This window comes from Rhipicephalus sanguineus, chromosome 3, assembly GCF_013339695.2.
Source record: "Rhipicephalus sanguineus isolate Rsan-2018 chromosome 3, BIME_Rsan_1.4, whole genome shotgun sequence".
NCBI lineage: Eukaryota > Metazoa > Arthropoda > Arachnida > Ixodida > Ixodidae > Rhipicephalus > Rhipicephalus sanguineus.
Window position 1 is genome coordinate 170,251,754 of NC_051178.1, and position 23,218 is coordinate 170,274,971.

The 23,218-nt window shown below is 48.3% G+C and overlaps 1 protein-coding gene across 1 annotated transcript in view; it reads left to right on the top strand.

Moving 5' to 3' along the window:
• LOC119386087 (uncharacterized) overlaps positions 1–23,218 on the top strand; it is a 119,217-nt gene that overhangs the window by 64,423 nt on the left and 31,576 nt on the right. Inside the window, exon 2 of the mRNA XM_037653435.1 lies at positions 5,298–5,357. Within this exon, the coding sequence (XP_037509363.1) occupies positions 5,298–5,357 (60 nt within the window). The remainder of the gene's footprint in view (positions 1–5,297; positions 5,358–23,218) is intronic.

A 23,218-nucleotide genomic window follows, 5' to 3' on the forward strand; every position in this document is an offset into this window, starting at 1 on the left:
CGCGTCATTGATTGATTTTCAGTGTGGCATTCATTTCGAAGCTTGTTTTCTTTTAGACTTGGCAAACAATGAGGGGCGGGGGGGCGTGAAACTTGGCCCTTAGCCTTCTAATGCAGAACCCTGTGCGCGCCTATGGGTGCAAGATAAACCAATTTGTACGCCTTTTAGAGTACATAGGGAACGTCTTATTACGTTTGTCCCTGTGCAGAGTGATTTTGGTGCCGCTGCACTCATCCGCTCACTGATTCACTCGCGCGGACCCACTGTACTCTATATACGCTGCAATAACGCAGAGGTGGGAGATAACCTATTTTTCTTCATTTATCTCTCCTTCCCAGGGAATCTCGCCAGGCCGCGTGCCACCGCGTCTGGCTCATTCGCCGCGTCCTGTGCCCGCATTCGCTCCATATACCAACGCAGCCGTACTCGTGCTGGGTGACCTACTTACTTATTCGCTTACTTAGTAGTGTGCGCTCCCTCAACCCTTGCGCAACGAGATCTCGGGGAGTCGAGGGGAAACCTAATTACTTCAGCAGCCTTTCCTCCCGACGCTCCCTTTAGGGAGGGCGCGTCCTCCTCCTCAGGCACCGCGCCGCGTTCCTGCGGCGCCTTTTCGCTCCCATTTGGAATGTGCCTCTCTATGCCTATTTCCCCATCTTTCCCTCCCCCGTTCCACTCCCTACAGATACTGAGCCGTGCTCGCTATAGCTGCACAAGTAGCAACTTTTCCTCGCTACATTTACTACCCTCCTCCTCCTTTTCTTCGTTTGGTCGCTCCATTCGCGTTGCCGCGCTCTCCTCCTCCTCCTGATCCTCACAATCAGTCGTGCTTTAGCTAAACCTAACTGCACGCTGGCTCGCGTCAGCGCGGTGCGAATCTTCTTGGCTCGAGCCGGAATGGCGCTGTAAGTCTTCTTGGAATGTGCTCAGTAGCAGCTCTCTACTATATAGGGTGCCTTCTTGATGCCCGCGCGGCGCGCGCATCGAGGCGCTCTACTCTCTACAGACGCGTTGCGCACTCGCTCGCCAGGACCCCGCGTTGCGTGGTTCCTTTCGAGACCGCGGGCCGTCGGTTAAACGTAACAACGCGCATGAAAGATTCCGTCGCGCATCGCGACGGCGAGTTCTGTTTCCGTCTTCCGAAAGGAACTCGCGGAGGAGTGGCTGGGGTGGTTGTTGCGACTTGCCTAATCGCGCATCACGGGCTGGCGCTCTCGACTTGCGCAAGAGGCTAGCCTGATCTAGAACCTCTCTCTCGCCTCAATCTCTCTCTTTCCATTTCTCTACTGCATCTCTCTTCCTCTCTCTCTCTCTCTCGAGTGGGCGGGAGTGTTTGTGTATGGACTGCGTTTTCACGCGGTGTGCGCTGCTGAGATAAGACGCTCAGGCTTTCTCTCTCTCTCTTACTACGCCCCTTCCCTTCTTTTTTTCTTGATCTGTGGACTCCTTGAGCAGACGCCTCGCAGACCTTAGTGCATAGGGTTAGAGACCGAGGAAACTGGGGAAAAAAAAGAGTGCGCGCTTCGAGCAATTTGCGATGCGGACCGTCCGAACGAGGTTCTCGGATCCGGTTGATCAATGATGCAGGGCAGCGCCTTGCGGGGCTAAGCTTTCCATTTCTTTTCGTTTTCTTTAAAAATATATATTTTACTTTTTTATCTTGGCACGTCCACGCTCCGCGTACTTGCCCTACTTAGTCCCGCTGTTTTAAACTTTTTCTCGATAGTTCATTTTATTAGTTTTGTTTGTTTTTCCACGTACGCGCACGAAAGGGGCGAAACTGGATCCGATACCCATTTAGCGCTGGCTTTAATCGCGAAGTTAATTCGTATAGGTAGATGCTGCTGAAGCAGATGCCGATACACTTTGTTGTGCTTGATTATGCTACGATGGATTTTATACTTTTTGCAATAGACTTAGAAGCTGAAGACACGGCGGCACTCCGGCAGCATTAGTGCACCATTGGCGCGTACCGCCCTACCAAGTTTCCATTGCGTGAATTGACCTTGCATCAGCACGGAGCGAGCCAGTATCTTCGTTGCAACCTGGCTATAAGAGAAAATTCAGTTATTCTCATGCAATTCCTGAGCGGCGCGCCGTTTTTCTTTCAGTGCACATTTCTAGATGTTCCGTCGCACTGCGAGGTTTTATTTTTTTAAAGAAAAAAAAAAAAACGTGGGTGTTGCTTGTCGCCCGCTGTGATGACAATAGCTTAGCGGCTAAGCTTTTTCGTTGCTAAGCTCGAAGACGCGGGTTCCATTATCGGTCACGGCGTGCACATTAAGATTGCATGGGGTGAAATGCGAAACACCCGTGTATACTTAGACTTGGGGGCACGCTAAAGGACTCAGCGCAGTACCCCATTGCACGACGTGATATTGTGTTTTGGACTCGAAAACGCCATGAATGAAGCACTGGGCTACACGCCAATACTTGCAGATCGTGAAAGTATCTGAACCGCGTATGTCGAAAGAGCACACTCTCTATGAAGGCTTCGTTGAATTTCGTAATGGTGAAATAAAAGCGCTCTGCAGGACACGTAAAGCCGGAATGGAGGACTATGTACACATCACGCTAACTAAAATTTAGCGGAAAATAGATGCCAAACACGCGTTCCGGTGTTCGCGGGATACACTTGTCACGGGGCTGTTGGAGACGCTGACGAGCTTAGATGAATGACGCCATGCCGCCGCAGCCCGAAAGGAACGTTCAGGGAATAATACGACGTGCAGTAGGATGTTTTAGCAGTGACGGTAACACCGTACGGTAAGTACGGAAAGATCATATTGTAGTCTGCTCGCCGCTTAAAAAAATTTTTGGCCGCACGTGTTACTTATTGCGTGCGGTAACTTGATGAGATGATCAAAGTAACTATATATAATAGAGGTCTTGTAGGCTAAAAAAAGCTACGTGCCGGCAACAACGGTACGGTGTTTCCGTTTCCGTGACTGCTGAAACACCATAATAAAACCTAATCGCTTACACGTCTCCAAAAGAAGGTTCTGCGTGGATTTTTGTTTATGGCAACCACCTCATTCGCAGTCCCCGTCGTACACTGTTGCGTATGTGTATGAGGACAACTCTTTGAACTTGCAATGCTGAGGGTGCTACGCATTTCTGATATACGGTTCACTAATACGCGTATTGTGGCCGTAACGCTCCCATATCAAGGTACTTGTACACGAAGCGCACTCGCGAGCTCTGTCTACGTTGGAGTCACGTCGCACCACGAGCGATTTGGAAACTAATGGTGGACAAACGACGATTCGATTGTTAAAGGAGCTCGTCGATTATCGAACGCGTAAAATGTAAAAGAAAGCACGCTCCTGTCGCAAATAACGAGAGCGTGAGTATACTTGCAGACGCGAACTTTTCTTTCCTGCTTCACGCTCCGCTACTCGACGATGACGCGTTCCACTGAATGAGAAAAGCGGTAATAGAACGGAGTTCTCCCTCACTGTCTCGCGAGAAATCTATTAGTCTTGGCGTTCTCGGAGTGTGCCTGTGATCATTAGGACGAAAAATGATGCACTCGCTGTGTTGACAAGTCGCGACGACGGGTACGTGTCAACGCCGTTAGAATGAAAGAAAAGACGGGGGAGGGGTGGGGGGGGGGGGGTTGTTGCGATACAGAGAGTTTTCCGTTGGATGTGACTGGCGTCTCCTTGTCACTTATGCTCTCCTAGCTGTAGGTACATCGTCGCGAAAACTGTCCGGCGAGTCATCGGAATCTCCAACTCCAAGGTAAAGAATTAAAAAAAGTAGTCGTGGAGAGGGTTTGGGGCTACAAGGTAAAACTACTCCCCCACTCCCCTTTTCGCACTCACCCACACTTCCTCCCAGTGCTGCAGTGTTCTTTTGTATATGTTGAACAAGCACCGCGCGTCTCGGGGCGACAAAATAGAAGTGAATCCGCGCGCGAATTGAAGTATAAATCCGCCGCTCGGGGGCTGGGACGGCGGGCACGCTTTGTATGAGGTCGGGCGCCGACGCCGCTGACGCCGTTCTGCGGTTTGTTCGGGCTCCGCGCGGGACCATTTTTCACTCGTCGTCGCTTTGACATGTCCGCAGCGCCGAGTGCGCGGCGTCCGTGTATGTGTTGTTGTGGGTGCGCGCGTTGTTCGCCGCCTCCGTTTCGTCTCTCGGATCTATTCCTGTATTTGTTTGCTCTTTCGCTTTCCTTTTCCGTCTGCCTGTTCGGTCGCGGTGTCGACGAAGAATTTTGTCAATCCCGCCGTTTCGCTTGCGTTGCTGAAGCGCGCGGCCGCCTTTGTGTCACGTGTATGGATAGCTATACACAACGGCTTGCTATAGATGCGTGTAGAGCATTATGAACCTGCCTCTTGTAACAAATCGCTCGTCGAGAAAGAAATAAAGCAAACAAAGAAGTGAGGGGGGGGGGGGAGGGGAGAGATCGATTCCGTAAGTGAAAGCTTCGGTGGCGGCCCATTAAAAAAAAAATCGTGCGAGATCTCATGCAGCATGAAGACTTTGGTCAGTCATGTTATCCGAAAGCACCCGCTCCACCAATTTATTTCAAATGTTGTTGACGGTTTAATGGCACTGCACGGGCTATACCCTCTTGCCTCGAAAATAAGAGACAGAACGCTTGTTCGGCCTACGTTTTAATGGTTCCTTGCAAGCTAGAGGAAGAGGCACGAAAGAAGATCGGACGTTCTCGGTGGGAATCAAGTAACTTTCGGCCTTGAGTGCAGCGTTCCCCTTCGTTATATACGGTACGTAAATTGGGTGCGGTGTAGAAAAGCTTCGCGTAGCAACAGTGTAACGCGATGCTTCGCACGAGCACCCCGCCTTTTACACAATGTACATTATAAGAGAACGCTTCAGTCGCAAAATGAAACTCGAGATCAATGAGGCGCGGCGTGCCGCGACTCCGCTACGTCACTCAGTGCGACGCTGTATACGTCAGATGGGGGGGGGGGGGGGGGGGGGGGGCGGCACGTCAATAGGTGAGCCACACGCGGTTGCCGGCGGCCCTGTGTATAAAGTGACTCGAACCACGCAACTGTCGCCAGTGTATCCGGTGTGACCGTCATTGTAGCTCGCAAACTCTGTACACTGCAGTATTCCAGTTTTGAACAAGTGGACGTCTGCCTGTGTGTGCATGCGTACGATGCAGTCATATATTGCGTGCGCACTTATGAAAATTGTGACAAAGTGTTGTCTTTTCTTTTTCTTTTTTTTTCAGTAAGAACCTTATATTTCACTTGGCGATCGATTATACTCTTTCTTGCCTAATTTTCTGACGCAGTTTCCTTAATCCCCCGCTTTTTCAGGTCCTTCGGGAGGTGACGGTCTTCTGTGTCTACCGGGAGAATTGACAAAAGAGGTGACAGGTGAGTGATTGTTTTTATTTTTCCAGCTCTCTTTCACCTCTTGTGCGTTAATTGTCGGTCATTGTCCACCGCGCGCGGTGGTATATACAGTGGCTATGCAGTGCTCGGCTGCTTACCCGACGGTCGCGGCTTCGATCCCGGCAGCGGCGGTCGCATTTCGATGGAGGCGATATGCTAGAGACCCCCGTACTGTGCGATGTCAGTGCACGTTAAAGAACCCAAGGTGGTCGAAATTTTCGGAGCTCTCCAGTACGGCGCGTCTCATAATCATATCGTGATTTTGGCACGTATATATAAAACCCCACATTATTATTATTATTATTATTATTATTATTATTATTATTATTATTATTATTATTATTATTATTATTATTATTATTATTATTATTATTATTATTATTATTATTAATTGTCGGTGATTTAGCGTGGTCTGCTGAACTCACTGTACAAAATTTGGACGCTCTGCATGTGGCTTAAAAGACGAAGTGAACCGAGACTTTGGGCTGGATGGTTGTCTGTCATATTTTGCAGCGCTGAGGAAAACTTCGTTACAAGCATACCACACAAAAGAACGCGGTATAGACAAGTGCGAGCGCGCAACACACCAACTTACTCTAAAGAACTCTATAACATGCTGATTCAGGTCGCCCGCTGATTGGTACTGACACCATACAAAGGCGGCGTTTAGGCTATCCTGAGCGTTGTAGAAACTAGTAAACGCCGTTGCATTCGTATTCCGCATCATCGCGCGGACGAGCAGCGTTCATAAGCCACTCTGTGAGGACAGAAAATCGGCTGTCCGATTCACTTCGCGAGCAGCGCTTGTATATATAACCCCGAAGTACTCAGCCGTCTACGCCTGTCAAGCAGCATTACCCAACCTCTCCGGCGTTTGTCGCTCGATGCTTCTTGGCTCATAACGCGCGACGCGAAATATGGGGACACGTCGGGCTCGTAATCCAATCTGCGTCAAAGAGGAGACGCGAATGCGTCGAGCGAGATATTTCGAGACATTATACGACCGTGACGATGCGATTTATCGTGTATACTTGTCGTGTCGAGTCGTAAATAGAGTTTATTAAATACGCTCTTTGACGGCGGCTTACGCAGCTCTTCAGCTTGCGCAACAATACCGCGTTCGTGAGTTGGGCGCCTTATATAAGAGGACAGCATGGCCTTTGAGTCGTCCTTCCAGCATTTAGAATTCTACTCACGCGTGTACGCGATGCAGGAGCGTGTTGAATGATAAATTCGGATGACCTTATGACGACCGTCAAAATAAGAAAATAATAAAAAATAAAAATAATAAATAAAAAAAAACGTGTAGGGAAGGGTGTTTCAGCTCCACTGGCGTGAAACCTGTGGAGGGGCGAATCATGCAGTGTGCGCCGGCGTTTCCTACAGCAAAATCACTGCTAACGGGCAATGAGAGACAGAAGAGAGATTAGACACAGAGACCCGCAGTCCGCTTGCGAATCTTTATTGTTCCACTACGCACAAGAGAAATCTCCCACTGGCACTACATTGCAGGTCAAGATCCAGTGCCTATATACACGCTGTATATACGGTGTGGCCGGTGGACGGTTGTGCAGCGTGAGCAGTAGGTTTTTTTTTTTTTAAATCAAGAAATTCGCTAGCAGACGTTGCCTGCGTCGGCGTTGTCTCTCGCGGGCGAGGGCGCGTTGTCGTTCCTTGCGAGCTGGTAGTTCAGCGTTCGTCGCAGAAAGAGCGTTTCCATAGTCAACGCGTGCCGTTCGCTCTCTCTCGCCGCACGGCGAGCGCTGAGGTGGTGGCGCCCTCTCTTGCGCTCAAGAAAATGGACCGTCTCGACAGCAGACGACGATGCAGGATGCACGCCGACACTCCGGGGCCTATGGTGCTTCGCCCCTAAAAAACGATGGCCAGTCGATATTGAACACACCGTTGTAACTTAGCAGGTGAGGTGACGCTCTAGTAAGCTCGAGGATGCGGGTTCGATTCCCTGACACGACGGCCGCATTTCCATGGGGGCGAAAAGCAAGAACGCCCGCGATCTTAGATTTCAGCTGTGCAGCTTAAAGAACCCCATGGGATCGAAATTTATCCGGTGTCATTGAGGCGTGCCTCAAATCGTATCATGGTTTTGGCGCGTAATATCCCAGAATTTATTATTACTGACATTGGATAGAGGCGGTGTTGGTGTTCTCTGGCGGATAGCCAACATTAGCCATAATTTAGCGAACACTAACTAGGCAGTTCCAACGAACGCTGGTAGTATGAAAGCAAATACGATAGTTTAAGTCACGTGACTCAGTAAGGCGTTCTGTTCGAATGCATTGCCTTCGGGATCGGCCCGTATTTCAAGTTATGAATCATCTTACCTCGTCACAGAATGTAGGTGGAAAAGGCCAAGGAACACATTGGCATAATTAAAGAAGAAAGCGCGGCGACTTCTTATTAAAAATAGTTACACAGATAGTAACCAGAAATACGCAACATCTAGCGTGTAAGTTTATCAGTCATTGGTGAAATCTTTGAAAGACGCCGACCAAGGTGAAAATGTATTAAATATATTTCCAGTAAATACTACATTTTCACCTTGCTCAGCGTCTTTCAAAGTGCTCACCAATATTTCATCTCGACCAGACGAGATTTCGTCACATCGTCGACTTGATCACTGATTATCTGTATAATGGAAATTGCTCGGCTGGCACCTGCCTCAGTGCATTACCCAAGTGCTGCCAAATTTAATTATGCTTTGTAAAGAAAAATGGAACACCGAAAAGCGTCCCACCTATAGGCTCTGGGCACTGCCACGTTCGCAGTGCCGGTGCATCGAGTTTCAAGCAAGAATGGAACTTTAGGCCGGCAGCATGTTATTAACGAAATGATGTATGCGAGCATGCATGCGTTCTCCAAGCCTACGGGCGCTTGTGTGTATACTGCGATTGCGTGACTTGAGCTTCACAATGGACGACAGTGCTGCCATGAACTCCCATCGGTCAAGGTCTAGACGAGCAACGTAAGTTGCTCAAGAAGTCTCTGACAATCCTGGCGTTTTCTTTCGTGTGAAGGGAAGCTTCTAGTTGCTCAAGAAGTCGTATGTAGACCATTGGGGCTCTGTCGTGCTGCTCACTGCGTGCCGCTTGAGAGGCAAACGTTATTAGGAAAGTGGTGTGCGATCACCACTTTATTTTTTTGTCTGCTTTTTTTCTGTGCTATAGGATAGAAGCACCGACTGTACTACATCAAGGTCGATCGAGTCGCGGTTTTTCAATGAAGGACGTGAAATCGCTACCTCTGAGCTCACTGCATAGTTATTTAAAGAAATAAAGGTAACGGCTCATAAGATAAAGAAGATTGCGTCACAACATACATACATACATACATACATACATACATACATACATACATACATACATACATACATACATACATACATACATACATACATACATACATACATACATACATACATACATACATACATACATACATACATACATACATACGTACGTACGTACGTACGTATACGTACGTACGTATGTGTGTACGCGTATTCTTGCTGATGGTGTAATCACTGCCAACTGGAAAATGTCACCAGTTTGCAAAAGATGGTGGCTCGATCAGAGTAGTTGGCTCCTACGGTCCTATTTCCTTAGCACGCCCTTTTTTTTTTTAACCAATTTGGCTCGAGTTAGATGCCAGACACCGCACAGGTGCTTCTGATAGCGCGCAGCGGAGCCGCTGCTTAATACCTGCGGCTTAACATACCGCTATACGGGGTATCTCGAATCAGTAGCGCGCTCGTTACGTCCCTGCGAGCAGCAACAGCCGTGCGTGCTCGTATAAGGTTGACCGGAGAAAAGGGTCAGGGTCGTCGCGTACTGCAGCGTTTGCGTATGTATACTATACCTGCCTTCCGATCCTATATACGAGTCGGTAAAGGAATGAGCTGGCTTCCTTGCCTTTTTGTTTCTTTCGCGCAAGCGTTGCGTGAAGCCCGTTGTGTCTGCGTAGTACGTATATAGATACGCTCCGTGCCTGCCTGCCTGCCTGCTTGCCTCGACGGCACGGCATTTCGTTTACTTGCTAGCGAGCTCCCCTCGGGGTTGAAATGGAAATAAGGCGCTGCAAAGAAAGGACCGCGTCGCTGGAATAACCTCGCTGCGCACACAGGGCGACCCAGTTGTTTTTCTCTTCGCGTTGCATTCAACCGGAGCAGGGCAACGTGTGTACGCGCCGTGCGCGACGATGCGCTTTTATATCTCCGCACACTGCGGCACAGCTGTATTTACTCACCGCGAAGACCATGGGCGCCGCTCTTTTCTCGCCGTTCACGCGAGACCAGCGCGTTCTTATGTAAACGGCGCCGCGGGGGCGCACCGGCCTTCGAGCGAGCTTTCTTCGCTGGACAGCAGACACGTGTGTGTGTGTGTGTGTGTGTGTGTGTGTGTGTGTGTGTGTGTGTGTGTGTGTGTGTGTGCGTGCGTGCGTGCGTGAGTGTGTGTGTGTGTGTGTGTGTGTGTGTGTGTGTGTGTGTGTGTGTGTGTGTGTGTGTGTGTGTGTGTGTGTGTGTGTGTGTGTGTGTGTGTGTGTGTGTGTGTGTGTGTGTACTTCTATGGCACGTATACACGAGCCGATTCGGAATAAATAATATTGACCACTTGGGTTTTTCTAACGTGCACCCAGAGCTCGGAACAAGGGCGTTTTTGCTTCTGGCTGCCATCTAACGCGGCTGCCGCGGCCGGGATTTGGTCCCGCGACCTCGGGCTCAGAAGCGCAACAGCGCAGCCCGGCGCTGACTCAGCTATAGACGATTTTTCATAGGCGCCACTACCATGGCCTGTTAAACGAATATTTTCCTATTTTTGTATATCGTGACGGGAAATTAACAAGGTCGTGAAACGTCGAATGCACCAACCCAAACGTTTTCATGCGTGTGCGTCTACCGTAGTGTTCGTTTAAATAAAAGATACAAAGCAGCATGACTACGGCGCAATATGGCGGCATCGATGTATCCGTAGAATAGTCGACAGCGGAGTAGGCATGGCTCGATATCATATCGTCGTTCTGGCACGTAAAACCCCAGATATTATTTTAATGAGTGGACTATGGCTCGAATGACGTACTTAAGCACGCGCACTATAATGAAGCACCAAGTAGCTTGATCAGCCGCTTTCTTAAATTCCATCGAGTAATTGATCTGAAAGGAAATCGCGATGCTCGAGGAAAAGGCCGGAAGGTTCGCGTTCGCATTACATATACGCGTTTGCGCTTGTCACTTTTTGTCTCGCTTTGCCGCAGCGCGGATCGCGAGCAGCCATCCGTCGACTGCAGCGTGCGTGACTTTGGCGGCACGATCGGTATATAGCGTGTGCCTCAATCTATCCATATTATGCGAAGCCACTTGGTGAAATTAAGATCAGGGACGACCTCAAGCACGCGCCCAATGTATACACGAGCTTGGCAGTGTCAACCGATGAGCGCCGGGATTCTTCGGTAACCAAGAAATAAAACGTCTGAGAAAAAAAAAAAATCAATCAAGATAGTCCATACGTTGAACACATTTAGCTGGGCGCCTGTTGCGATATCTGTATCAATCGCCGAGGAAAACAGTTATCCTTGTGAAGCGTATTAATCGTTCCTAAAGACGCTTGCTTGGCTGTGCATCCGAGTAACAACTGTTTTCGTGTGCGCACCGATGCAATAATATGCGATTTCTTATGTTATGCTTAAGCCTGGCTTTAGAGAAAATGGTATAGGAATGCCGTGTTGTATATGTACCGGCTGGGAGTGTCCTTTGTTTTTTTCTTTTTGTGAATTGTGGATTGCGATACTGCAGCAGGTTCTTCGTTTTGTACGGGCGTTTATTCATTTGACAAACGATTCAAGTCCGATGCATCTCTGGTAGCTTCATTGCTCCCTGAAGAAAATTGTTAAAGTGTAGTGCACCAACCCGCCATATCGTATAGCTTAGCGGCTAAGGTTCTCGCTGCTAAGTTCGGGTACGCGGGTTCGATTGCCGGCCCCGGCGGCCGCATATCCATGGGGGCGAAATGCAAAACAACACCCGTGGGCTTATATTTAATTAATGGCTCGCTAAGGAGCCGCAGATGGTCAAAATAAACTTCGAGAGTCCCTTACTACGGCGTGCCCCATAATCGTCGCGGTTTTGCACGTAACGCCCCGGAGGTTTTTTTTTTTATTGTCTTTTTAACGACCCCTCGCTGCCTGTATACACACTTCATGTGTTGAGGCTGTGTACTTTCACGCTTGATTTTCGCAAGCTATAAACATCTCTTTATCGCTCGAAAACGTTACCATGTCAGAAGAGCGATGCGTGCTGATATACTTAAGCGAATTTTTTATGTGACGGAACGGCAGCTAAATAGTCCATCCCTATGGGCTAAATGGCGTGCAGGCATGGAATGGAAATTTCCGGTGGTTAGTGTACAAAATGGGTATGGAAGATTACGCCGCCGAGAACATCGTTTTACGTTACATTTTTCGTTCAAAACGGACAGTCCAAGATAGTGTCGCGTTGTTGCGACTCGACCCAGTAGTCAAGACGTCATATAAATGATTAAACCCTTTACGAGAGCGAACCTGTCCCTGGTAGAGCAAGTAACACTGACAGCACAATGATCGCGGTGAACACAATTCTCGGTTGTCCAAATCTAATCTGTGGATCTAAGTTGTCGGCTTTTTATGCACGAATCACAATGCGTTCGAGCAAAAATGGCTTGTACTGGCATGCATGTTTAAGAACGTACAGCCAACCACAAAATTTCACGGTCCACGCGAGCGCGTGGCCAAAAGACTCTTCGCGACACTTCCGCTACGTCAACGGCAGTTGACGACAGCAGCGCTATACGCCCAAGACGCATCCCTCCCTGAATCGATGGCCTCGCCATTTTCTCGCCGCTCGGCAAAAATATTTTCCACCTTTCACTTTTTAACGCGACGCGCTCTTCGGGAGCCGTGGCTGCATGCTTCGCGAGCAGTCCATCGGCATAACAGTTATCAGTCGCAATCTTTCTCACAAAGTGATATCATCCCAACGGCACACCGTTCGAGTCACAACGCAATAGCTTTTGATTCTGCTATTCAAGTAGAAGTTTGAGAATCATGCTGCAGATAAACGCTTTGCGTGAAAACAACGAACTAACGATGCCCTGCGTGCCAGTAGAGCATTGATATGCCAGTGAACAAGACCCATATCCGGGCCAGCGCTCCGGTCGACGGTAGGTGGCGCACCGCTAGGTGGCGCTGTCAGGCAGTCTGGCACGCGCTCGCGTGGTCTGGAATATTTTGTGGTTGACTGTACATACTCCGCTGTTCGCGTCGTATACGCCGCAATTTGATTAAAACAATCAGGAACGCTCGACAACGTTCCGAAACACTCGTTCCATGCTTGCGCCGGGCGATAACATGTGGAACAGTTTTTGTCGGTGAAACATAGTCAGAGAGGAATGTAAATAAGTGTACGTGTGTCAAAGGCGCATCTACCATCAGCATTCGTCGCCCTCAGGTGGTCTCTTCGTTGCATATTGAAATGCGACTACGATGCATACGCTATACGAGACACGATGGTAACGAAACAGCGTGTACATACGAGTTCTAAGATCAAAGCCCAGGTTATTTGAAACATATTATATATGCACACTCGCAGGCATTTATAATGTATACCCGAGAACTTAGAAGCGAATGAGACCCCCTTTCTGTTGAAGTGATCACGCGGCTCGTCGGACAGAAAGAGTCGCGTTAAAGAACAAAGAGACCCTTCTCGGTAAGCGAAACTCGTTTTCGCCTACGGCACGAGCTGCTTCAATTATCTACCGTGTGTATTGATCCCTACATGTGCGCAAACAGCGTATTCGGTGCTTTGCTTTTCCGATCATGGAAGTGGGGTCAGGAATATTTAACCATGGCGTGGGCCCGAGTCATTTTTCGTACACAGAGATCGAAATGTCGTTATGTTGACGCGCTTCGCTTTGTCGCTTGTGCAGAAGATTAGTTGACGCAATACATACTTGTCATCGTTTGTTCTAACGCTGCAGCGTTAAACAAGCGAGCGCCCCGGAGCGTCTCATGAGACGCTCCGGTGCGCTCGCTTGTTTGTGGTGTTTAGTGTAATTGCACGTGCGTTTTAAGTGTTCGCGACGCGAAAACGGAGGGTCATTTTTTGGGCGAGTTTGTGGTGTGTGATACATGTTAAAGGTTTATAACGCAGAAGAGCATAAGAGTAAAGAAGAACGAAGACAGTAGAGGAAGCGCTGACTTAAGCCTGTTGCGGAAATGCAAGATAATATAAGGAAAACGTACGTTTTCCTACATTTATTTTTATATTGCAATTAAAATATTAATTTTTATATTGTAATTAATGTAGACATGCGTTCATTTTTATATTGTAATTTTTGTAGCTCATTGATGTCGCGTGACGCCACGTGTCATTTTCCCCACATTCCCATCGAGGCAGTGTTTCAACCTGACCCGTGATGTCACGGGTCAGCTCGAAAGACTGTTTTGGTGGGAAGGTCGTTCCAGTTCTTTGCTGTCTGGATAAACGATGAGGTGGCATGGGAGACAGTCCGAGCTTCAGGGTGGCATACGGTCTTTTCGGTGGTTTGTCAGCTTTATAGTGACGATGTGCGCGAACAGTGATGTGTGTTTGGATTGATTTGTAAAAAAAAAAAAAATGTGGAAGAGAGAAAGATGGGCGACTTGACGGCGTGTTAAAAGGCTAGAAGTTGGCTTGGAATTTTGAGTTTTGATGATCCAGAGTGTGTGCTATCATAGCGGCGTAGTAATTTCTACTCATTACCTTTAGCGCCCAGATTCGCTGCGACATGACGCGGTTATCTTGAGCAATTGCGCACATACCAGTCTTTATAACCGAAATTTTCGTGTCGCGTTTCAATCCGTGGTCACTGTATACAGGCTCGGCCTCGACCCCTGCATGTAGTAGTTTGGCAGCTTTCCGGCGCTTCACGAAGCGAGCAAGACGGGAGGGTGCAAACACGCGTCGTACAAGAATAGCTACAAGCGCTCGGCACACTCTCGCTATCTCTTTTGTTTTATTCTTTTCGAAAAGTTTCTCCCAGCGGGCCACGCGACATTGTCGAACATCCCCAGCCGTATCGTTATACACAGTAGTCGTTAGCGCTCGCCGTGCCTCAGAGCTAGTGTAACCCGCGTTTTCCCTCTCATTAGCCTCGTGGTGCAGCGGATTCCTTCCGTGTCGCTGTCAACTGCGCCGCATTGTTTCGTTCGTGTGTACAAAACGACCTGTCACAAACAGGGCAGTGCGGCGCGCGTTCGATATCCCGCCTCTGCTGCGCTCTCGCTGGTCGGCGAGGCCCCTCATTAGCGCGACGAAGGCAAACAAAGCGCGGCCGGCACGCTCGTCACGGCCGCCTCTCCGTGCTCGTCTCTCTTCGCAGTGCGTGCGTGCGAACACGGCCCCCGTAGAGTGTTTACATAGTCGCGTGGGAGGCCCGTAGCCCACACTGCGGTATGCCCCCGGGTGGACGACCGCGGTGACCATATATACACGCAATGTAGCACGCGCCTCCGCATCGCCACATGGAAGGGTATTTGACTAGAGCTGCGTAGAGAGTCCGTTTGCGCAAACCGTTCGGTGCGCGTAATTCGTTCCAGCGAGCTGTAGCAACTGCATCCAGCCGGGAGAGCGTAGCGCTAAGGACACTAACTCTAATAGTAGTGAGCGTGTGTGCTAGACTGTTATTATAGAGTGTCGTTACTAATTGAGCAAGACGTTGCAAGATACTTTTTAAGGTAGGTTTATAGGAAAAAGTTTCGGAGGCTCAGAATTAATCTGGGGAGGCCTTCACTACAGTCGACCCTCAAAGCCGATATCTTTAGTGCAGGTATGCACAAAGTTTGCCTAGCAACACGTGATACACCGGCCTTGAAGACCAACGGCAATACATGTATGCTCTCGGCTGTTACAAACTGCTGGCTGTTTCGAACTATTGACGGTTACTACATCTTGGTTATAACGAATTTCGGCTATTACGTATTATCGCCTGTTACGAACCCTCGACAGTTAAGAGCACGTATAAGCCTGCTTTTCCGCCTGCTGGTAGTTATATGACTATAAACTATGCCGGCTGTTCAAACTATACAACCGTGACGAATACCTATCTTGGGGACTGTGTAAGTCTGTGAAGACTAACGACGAGCCTAACGACATGCAACGTGGAATAGATGCTATACACATTCGTAGAGTGTGCAGCAGCGGTGGGGGACACGACCTACGGAGCTTTCAATCTGTAGTTGGAGGTGTGCTCCTATAACAACCGCTGAACTAACATTAATACTAACCAGAGATAGTCAACGACGGAGACTGCTACGTGTGATTGTACTACCGAGAGCTACGATTACCCACACACTGCAACGGCTAGAAAACTTGCACCCAATAAGAGGCTCGTGCGTGGACGGCACTGCGTGCGCAGCGTCGACGTTTGCTCTATCTCTGGCCACGAACGTTCTTGTTGCTGACTGCTGCGCAAGTGACTGGCGCAAAACGTGCGCTTCGCACTCGTGTCCGTCCCGCGGGCGACGTGCCTGGAATCCAGGAACGGCGGCTATAGGCAGGCGCCTGCGAAGCGAGAGCGTGAAAAGCACGCGCCCAGCGGGCCGGAGAAACGAAAATTGAGGCGTTCCTACAGCGATTCCGCCCACCTTTTCTGTGGCTCTGCTTTTATCGTCCCGACTTCGTTTCTGCTGATTGTGTTTCTTCTTCTTCGGCTTTCTCTGTCCCGTCCCAGACCTGTCGAAATTGCGTTACGCTCCGGCATCTTGCCGTTCTCGCCGATCTGGCTTCGGTCTTCTCGTCCTTATCGTGGCTACTGCGGGACGAGACGGCGTACGTTGACGCTGCTGGGTGCACTCTTCAGAAAGCTGCAAGCGGGGCGCTGCGCCTTTCGTCGTGCGGCGCGTTACGGCTGTTTATATATACAGCTGGATGGATGCACGTTATTTAGTACTTTTGCTGGACTCTGCACACTGCCACACTAGATCGATGGGTTCCCGTTTTGGTCTGCAGATGGGCCTGCTTTTCGGCTGTGCCGGCTTAGCTTCGCGATAAACGCTTTTTCTCCAAATTTATTCTGTTCTCGTTTCTCTATTCTTAACGTTATCACTGGCCGCTCTTATATAAACGTTGCGTGTGCCTTCAGTGCTGGTGAACGCTCTTTTTTTCTTTTTTGGACAGAAAAATAACGCGAGGATGTACGCAACGTGGACTGCTTATTTCTTCTGCGCCGTTTTGCTTCCTCGTTTCCCGTTTGCGTTAACTCGGACGTGAAGTTGGCTAGAGTTTGACTGCAGGCCGCTTGCCTTTTTGTGACCTTTGCGCAAGCGAGTGCGCGCGCGTTATTATGATCGTTATTGGCTTTTCTTATCCGGACGTGGGGATGAGTGAATCGTGCGTGTGCCGGAAGTGCACGCTTCGTGGAATGCAGTTTCGTTCTCATCGTCGACGAGGCTTCGCGAGCAAAGAAACGACGGCTTACGCCGGGTCTGTTTCTTCGCGATAATGGATTGCTGTGTGTAGCACTCTGTTGGCGGAGTATGCTTCGTGATTGCACTTTGTGAACGCCTGAATTCAGGGCTGGAGAAGCGATGGCCCTATGGCATCGAGGATTCTAAGTCGTCATCGTTGTCGTCATCATCGTCATAATAATAATAATAATAATAATAATAATAATAATAATAATAATAATAATAATAATAATAATAATAATAATAATAATAATCCTGTCCTATGTTCACTGCGGGACGAAGGCTTCTCCCAACGGTCTCCAGCCCGCATTCAACGCTGACGTGATTATCTTTTAGGCCTTTGGTATCGATGAGAAATGTACGTGTAGTTTTGCTGATTATACAAAGTTTTATTGATTGATTGATTGATTGATTGATTGATTGATTGATTGATTGATTGATTGATTGATTGATTGATTCCAAGAGCACGACAGTGTTACGATCATGAGGTTTCCCAGCATCGCTGGCCATGCGCGCGCTTTGCGCGTGCGTTTGTCCCATCATATATGCTCGCGTGCACGGATATTGGCACCTCATCCATTGCCGCTAACTTCCCAGGAGCCACCTCCTGATCTTTCATGTTATCCCACGGTACTAACTTTGTAATAAAGACCACACACTTTAAATTCTCATCGAAGACTTACTTTCCTTTTTGTTTTTTTATGTCTTTGCGTGCTTCAATAAGACTTGCCGTTGGGCGTGGTGAATCTCATAAGACATTTTTAGCGTGAAGAATGGAATAAAGAAATCTTCAGAAAAAGCGAAGAAGACAGTGCATAGGGTGATCACTAAACACAATTTTTCCGAGGACATGTGCAACGAGTCTTGACCTATATGTACGCACCGACTGCACGACACGACACGAGATGCTTGTCTGTAGATCGGTGGTAGTTGCTCGAAAGAAAGGACCCACAGTACTAGAAATGATGATGAAATCTTTTATTCAGGAAAGGGTGGACCGAAGGTCCTTGATGAGGATATGGGGAGACAGAGGGGGAGGATAGGTACACACTAAATCATGCGTGCCAAGCGGCTAATAACTCCGTAATGGGTTAGTGTGACAAGCTCATCAGGCTGCTCGAGTATGTCCTTCGGTACAGCTTCTGCATCCTGATTTGTGCTAGAAATGAACTTCAGTAAGACTGTTGAGCGCTTGCCCTGTGCGCTTTCTTCTTGCTCTCTTTTTTTCTCTCTAAGATTTCTTTATTTTCTTCTTTGCGCTGAAGATGCCTCATGTTTGCGTTCGCCTTTGTGGCTTGCATACATGTGTTAATTACATGTGTACCTGTTTCCTTGCACTCGCAGCGGTACGTATGTGTCAGCGTTTCTTCATTGTTGCTATATGCAACGAAATACGCGTCCTCTATAATTGCGTCCTTTCGCGACGTTGTCCTCGCCTAATGCGGCAGTTCATTCTCTCATCGATTCTCTACTAGAACACTTGTGCGGGGCCAACGTTGTTCCACCCTTGCTTGGAGAACCGCGTGTACAGTAAACGTCCCATGTTGGATGCTGGAAGAGTGGATCGTTCGCTCTTCGTCGTGGTGGTGCTTTGATCACTCTCATCGGTGCTTTTATCCTTTATACGTCGCGTCCTGCATTCTTCCAGCTATTCCACCAGCCTTGTTCCTTTTATTGGCCGCGCGTCTCGTTCGCCGGCAGCGGCGGTACGTGGCGGCGTAGCCGAGCGCATCCCCCCCCCCCTTCCGCTACCCCCCCCCCCCCCTACTTGTTCATATGCTTTTGTTTCGTTTTCCTATGCTATACTCTTCCTACCCGCATACGCGGCTGAGCGTTTTGTGCGTCCGTGCGTGCTTCGAGTGTCCGTGCTTCCGTCCCAACGCTGGCCTTTTCTCTTCGTCGGCCGAGAAATTGAAGGCCAACGAAGCTCGGGAACTCGGTTTCTTGCGGAGCCGGCAAAAGCGTTTTCGTGTAGACGATTTTTTCGGAGCACCGAGATTTATGTTCTTTCCTCCTCTCTCTCTCTCTCTATTCCTCTTTCTGAAGAGACACGATTTTGTTCCTGTTCATTGGCTTCGTTCCTGCACTCGCTGTTCACCTTATACCGCTATCTGCTTCTCCGTCCACGGTATTCTTTTAGCATAATTATTTTTTTTCCGCGCTCTACGTCAACATGTGTTCCGGAACACGTTGTTTTGCTTGCTTGAAGCCTGGGTGCAATTGCTGGACTGGCAAGCCCATGGAAGCCTCCATCCCATCTCACTCCTTTTTTTTTTTCTTTTAGTGTACTTTACGTATCGCTTTACGGTCGTCCAATCTTGTATGCAGTCCTTTGCGATTTGTTGCAACTTCGACATTCCTATCCTTTCCTCACTACCTCTTCACAAAAGTATGGTAGTAATAGCAGGTGCATAAATAAAAATCAAATAGAAACGGAATTCTCTGTCCGAAGGGTGTACAGTTGTTTTTATCGCGCATTTTGTTTTTCGCAGTAATACGAAGTCTCTAAACCGTGTATTTCTTTCTTTCTTTCTTTCTTTCTTTCTTTCTTTCTTTCTTTCTTTCTTTCTTTCTTTCTTTCTTTCTTTCTTTCTTTCTTTCTTTCTTTCTTTCTTTCTTTCTTTCTTTCTTCTTTCTTTCTTTCTTTCTTTCTTTCTTTCTTTCTTTCTTTCTTTCTTCTTTCTTTCTTCTTTCTTCTTTCTCTTTCTTTCTTCTTCTTTCTTTCTTTCTTTCTTCTTCTTCTTTCTTTCCTTTCTTTCTTCTTCTCAGTGGGCCTATAGCGTTTCAGGTGTTATGGTGAAGGCATTAACGAAACAAAACGTAACTGAATGGACGTGATAGCGCACGGTTGTTCACATACACGGCTGCGTTTTGTCTTCCTTTAAACTTACAGTGGGTTCATTGTGAAGCAACTTATATAAAGTTATAGAAAACTGGGTGAGTTGTGGAGAGTTTTGCATAATTTCTTATGGAAAGTTTTGCATAATTTGTTATGGGAAGTTTTCAGCGCGCACACAACAAAACAAATACGTAAGCAGTCTTCTTACCTTACGTCTTTGTTATATGCGCGTTGAAAGCTATCCGTAATGTGAAGCAACTGCATCGTCGAACTAAAGGAACTACCGAGAAAGGTCGATGCGTGTCGACGCGGCGTATTCAGAAGACACTGAGGAGTCTCTAGGCACTATTTAGAAGCTTTCAATCATTCCTGCCCCGAACATTTCAGTAATGAAATAACCTAGCTTATGGTCTATATGTCTTAACAATTTGTAACGGTAAACATGTCGCGGTTGTTTAGCTACAAAAATATTGTAGCTGTGCTTTTAGCCAAAGTATGCTCACATTTATTGCTGTGTTTATATTTTTTTCGATTTTATTTCCTACACAAAATGCACTACTTATATAGACGGCGCACGATCAGTTATACATTAAAAAAAAAAGGACATTACCGACGATTACGGTGCTCCATATGTAATGCGAAATTCGAGCGCGGCTGTGCGCCTATGTTTCCATTTCATCTCTTTCTGCGCTCGTTCGCTCTGTTACGACGAGGGACAACGAGGGACGAGGCACGTCGACGCTCGACGCAGGAACGGTGGCGCCGCCATGCTTTCTTGAAAGACCCCCTGACGCTTCTTTTTTATCGCTCTGACTTCATGCTTTCGCGAAGAGAGCGCGCAGCACACTGTCGCGGCACACTTTTCGACAGTGTGTTGCACCAACCACCCGGAGGCCTGCCCATTTCCGTGACGTCATTCGCTTTTGTGTGCTTTCTACTATAGTGCTTTTTGCAATGCATATGTCTTTGTGTTGCTCGTCTTATGTTGAAAACCGGTCGTCTGCCTCGATGGTACAGTAGTCGTAGTGCTCGGCTGCTGACCCGAATGTCGCGGCAGGGGCGTAGCCAGAAATTTTTTTCAGGGGGGGTTCAACCATACTTTATGTATGTTCGTGCGTGCGTTTGTATGTGTGCGTGCCTATATACGCAAGCAAAACTGAAAAATTTCGGGGGGGGGGGGGGGTTTGAACCCCCCCACCCCCCCCCCCTTGGCTACGCCCCTGTGTCGCGGGTTCGAACCCCGCCGCGGCGGTCGATCGCGTTTCGATGGAGGCGAAAAGTTAGATACCCGTGTACTGTGCGATATCGATGCACCTTAAAGAACACCATGTGGTCAAAACTTCCGGTGCCTCATAATCATATCGTGGTTTTGGCTCGTAAAGCCTCCGAGATTGATATTATTGAAAACTGGCGCTCTTTATTCGCAATAGTTATTTCATTGGCAAAGCGAAACAAAGAGCCAAGTTTCAAGCGGGAGGACTGACGCTGCTCTAGCTCTTGCAGAGGTTAAGGGTAGATTCATCGCGATTTTGTGGGCGGTGCCTGAATTCTTCGGCTGTCGACAATGACGTTTACTTGTGTTTCCGAAGTGAAGGGATAAACGAACCGTGACACATTTAGGGGGCTCACGGAACCCCTCTTTCGAGTTAAAAGGGAAGATATTTCACGCCACGGCAAAGTCTTCGTCGTCGAGCCCTCAACGGCGGTGGCTTCTTCCTGGACCAAGAAGCCCCACCACGGCGCCGCCGGCCGCGCTGCTTTCCTTCCTGCCTGCCTTCCGGCGTCGTCGTCGTTTTGGGACTCTCCGCAGCGGACCACGAAATTACGCCCCACGCAGGGATGGCGTTGACCCGCGCCGCGACTCCGTCGTCCTTTGTTTCTCGCGTGCGGAGAAAGAACAAAAGGGCGGCAATGAACTCGGACGCGACTTCTCGAGAGACGCGGGCGTGGGAGAGGACGCTTATGCGCGGTCGCCTGCTCTTTTGCCTTTTCGTCTGGCGCGTACGTTAATTGTCGTCGAATCGTGGCCTCCGAGAGCGCCCGAATCGATATTGGACGGCTTGGTTTAAGTATATTGACCTCATACACTAGTAAACCTGATAGGGTTACATTCAGAAGAGCTTGGGTGGGGGCTAGTTGGAACATACTGTAGAAAAAGTTTTTAGCGCTGCAAAGTTGAGGACAAAAAAACGTGGACAACACAGACGAAGCGCATCTAACAACTCTATGATACAGTATGATAAAGTTAATTCAATGTAGCGGCGTGATTGGGAAACTATATGCTGCATAGGTGTAGCCAGACATTTTTTTCGGGGGGGGGGTTCAACCACCCTTTATGTATGTTCGTGCGTGTGTTTTTATGTATGCGTTGTTAAATGCAAAAGTGGAAATTTCGGTGAATGGGGCGGATTGATCCCCCCCCCCCCCCTCCCTGGCCGGGCCAGTGCTGTGCTGTGTCTTCGATGGTGCGCTTTGAGTGTGCAGCTGAAATGGGCGTGGTGATAAACTGTATGGTGGAAATTCGCCTCTGACAAATAAGTGACATGAATCATGCCCGTGCACGGCTTTGAATGAATAATGAAGGGGGCGGACGTTTAAGTTTCTGTCCTTCGCGAGGGAGCGTATCTTTGAAGGAAGCCGGCTTAGAGACAGAACAAAATGCTAAAATTGCGTGCACCGGAGTTGAACCACGATTCCTCGAGTGCTGTGCAGAGTACGAATTGGACTCGGGAAGAAGAAGCCAACAACAACAGAAGAAACACCCGGCGTTTCTTGTTCAGCTTGATACGCTTTACGACCTCGATTTCGACGCACCTGGCTAGCGTCGTAAAAGGAGCGCGGGCCTTTTTAGCGTGACTCTTCAACCGTGCAGCTGTACGTGGCTGCTGCATGGCCGTGTGTGTAAGATTACGCCCGCAGGCGTGTCCCCAATAAATAACCCCGTAGCTCGTTGAGTGTATAGTTACTCCCAAAAACAATCACGAGTATCTTTTCAGTATACGTGCACGCGCAGCCGGCACGATTTCTTTTTTCAGTTTCTTTTCCTAACTCGCTCCGACACGCGATGTTGGAAGATCTGTTTCTAGATCTTATTTGATATCTCACTCACTCACTCACTCACTCACTCACTCACTCACTCACTCACTCACTCACTCACTCACTCACTCACTCACTCACTCACTCACTCACTCACTCACTCACTCACTCACTCACTCACTCACTCACTCATTCGATCGATCGATCGACGATCGATCAATCAATCAATCAATCAATCAATCAATCAATCAATCAATCAATCAATCAATCAATCAATCAATCAATCAATCAATCAATCAATCAATCAATCAATCAATCAATCAATCAATCAATCAATCAATCAATCAATCAATCAATCAATCAATCAATCAATCAATCAATCAATCAATCAATCAATCAATCAATCAATCAAATCTCTTTCTCTTTATGTGCTGGGATTCGACCCGTTATGCTTTGGGGTTCTGATGCCACACTT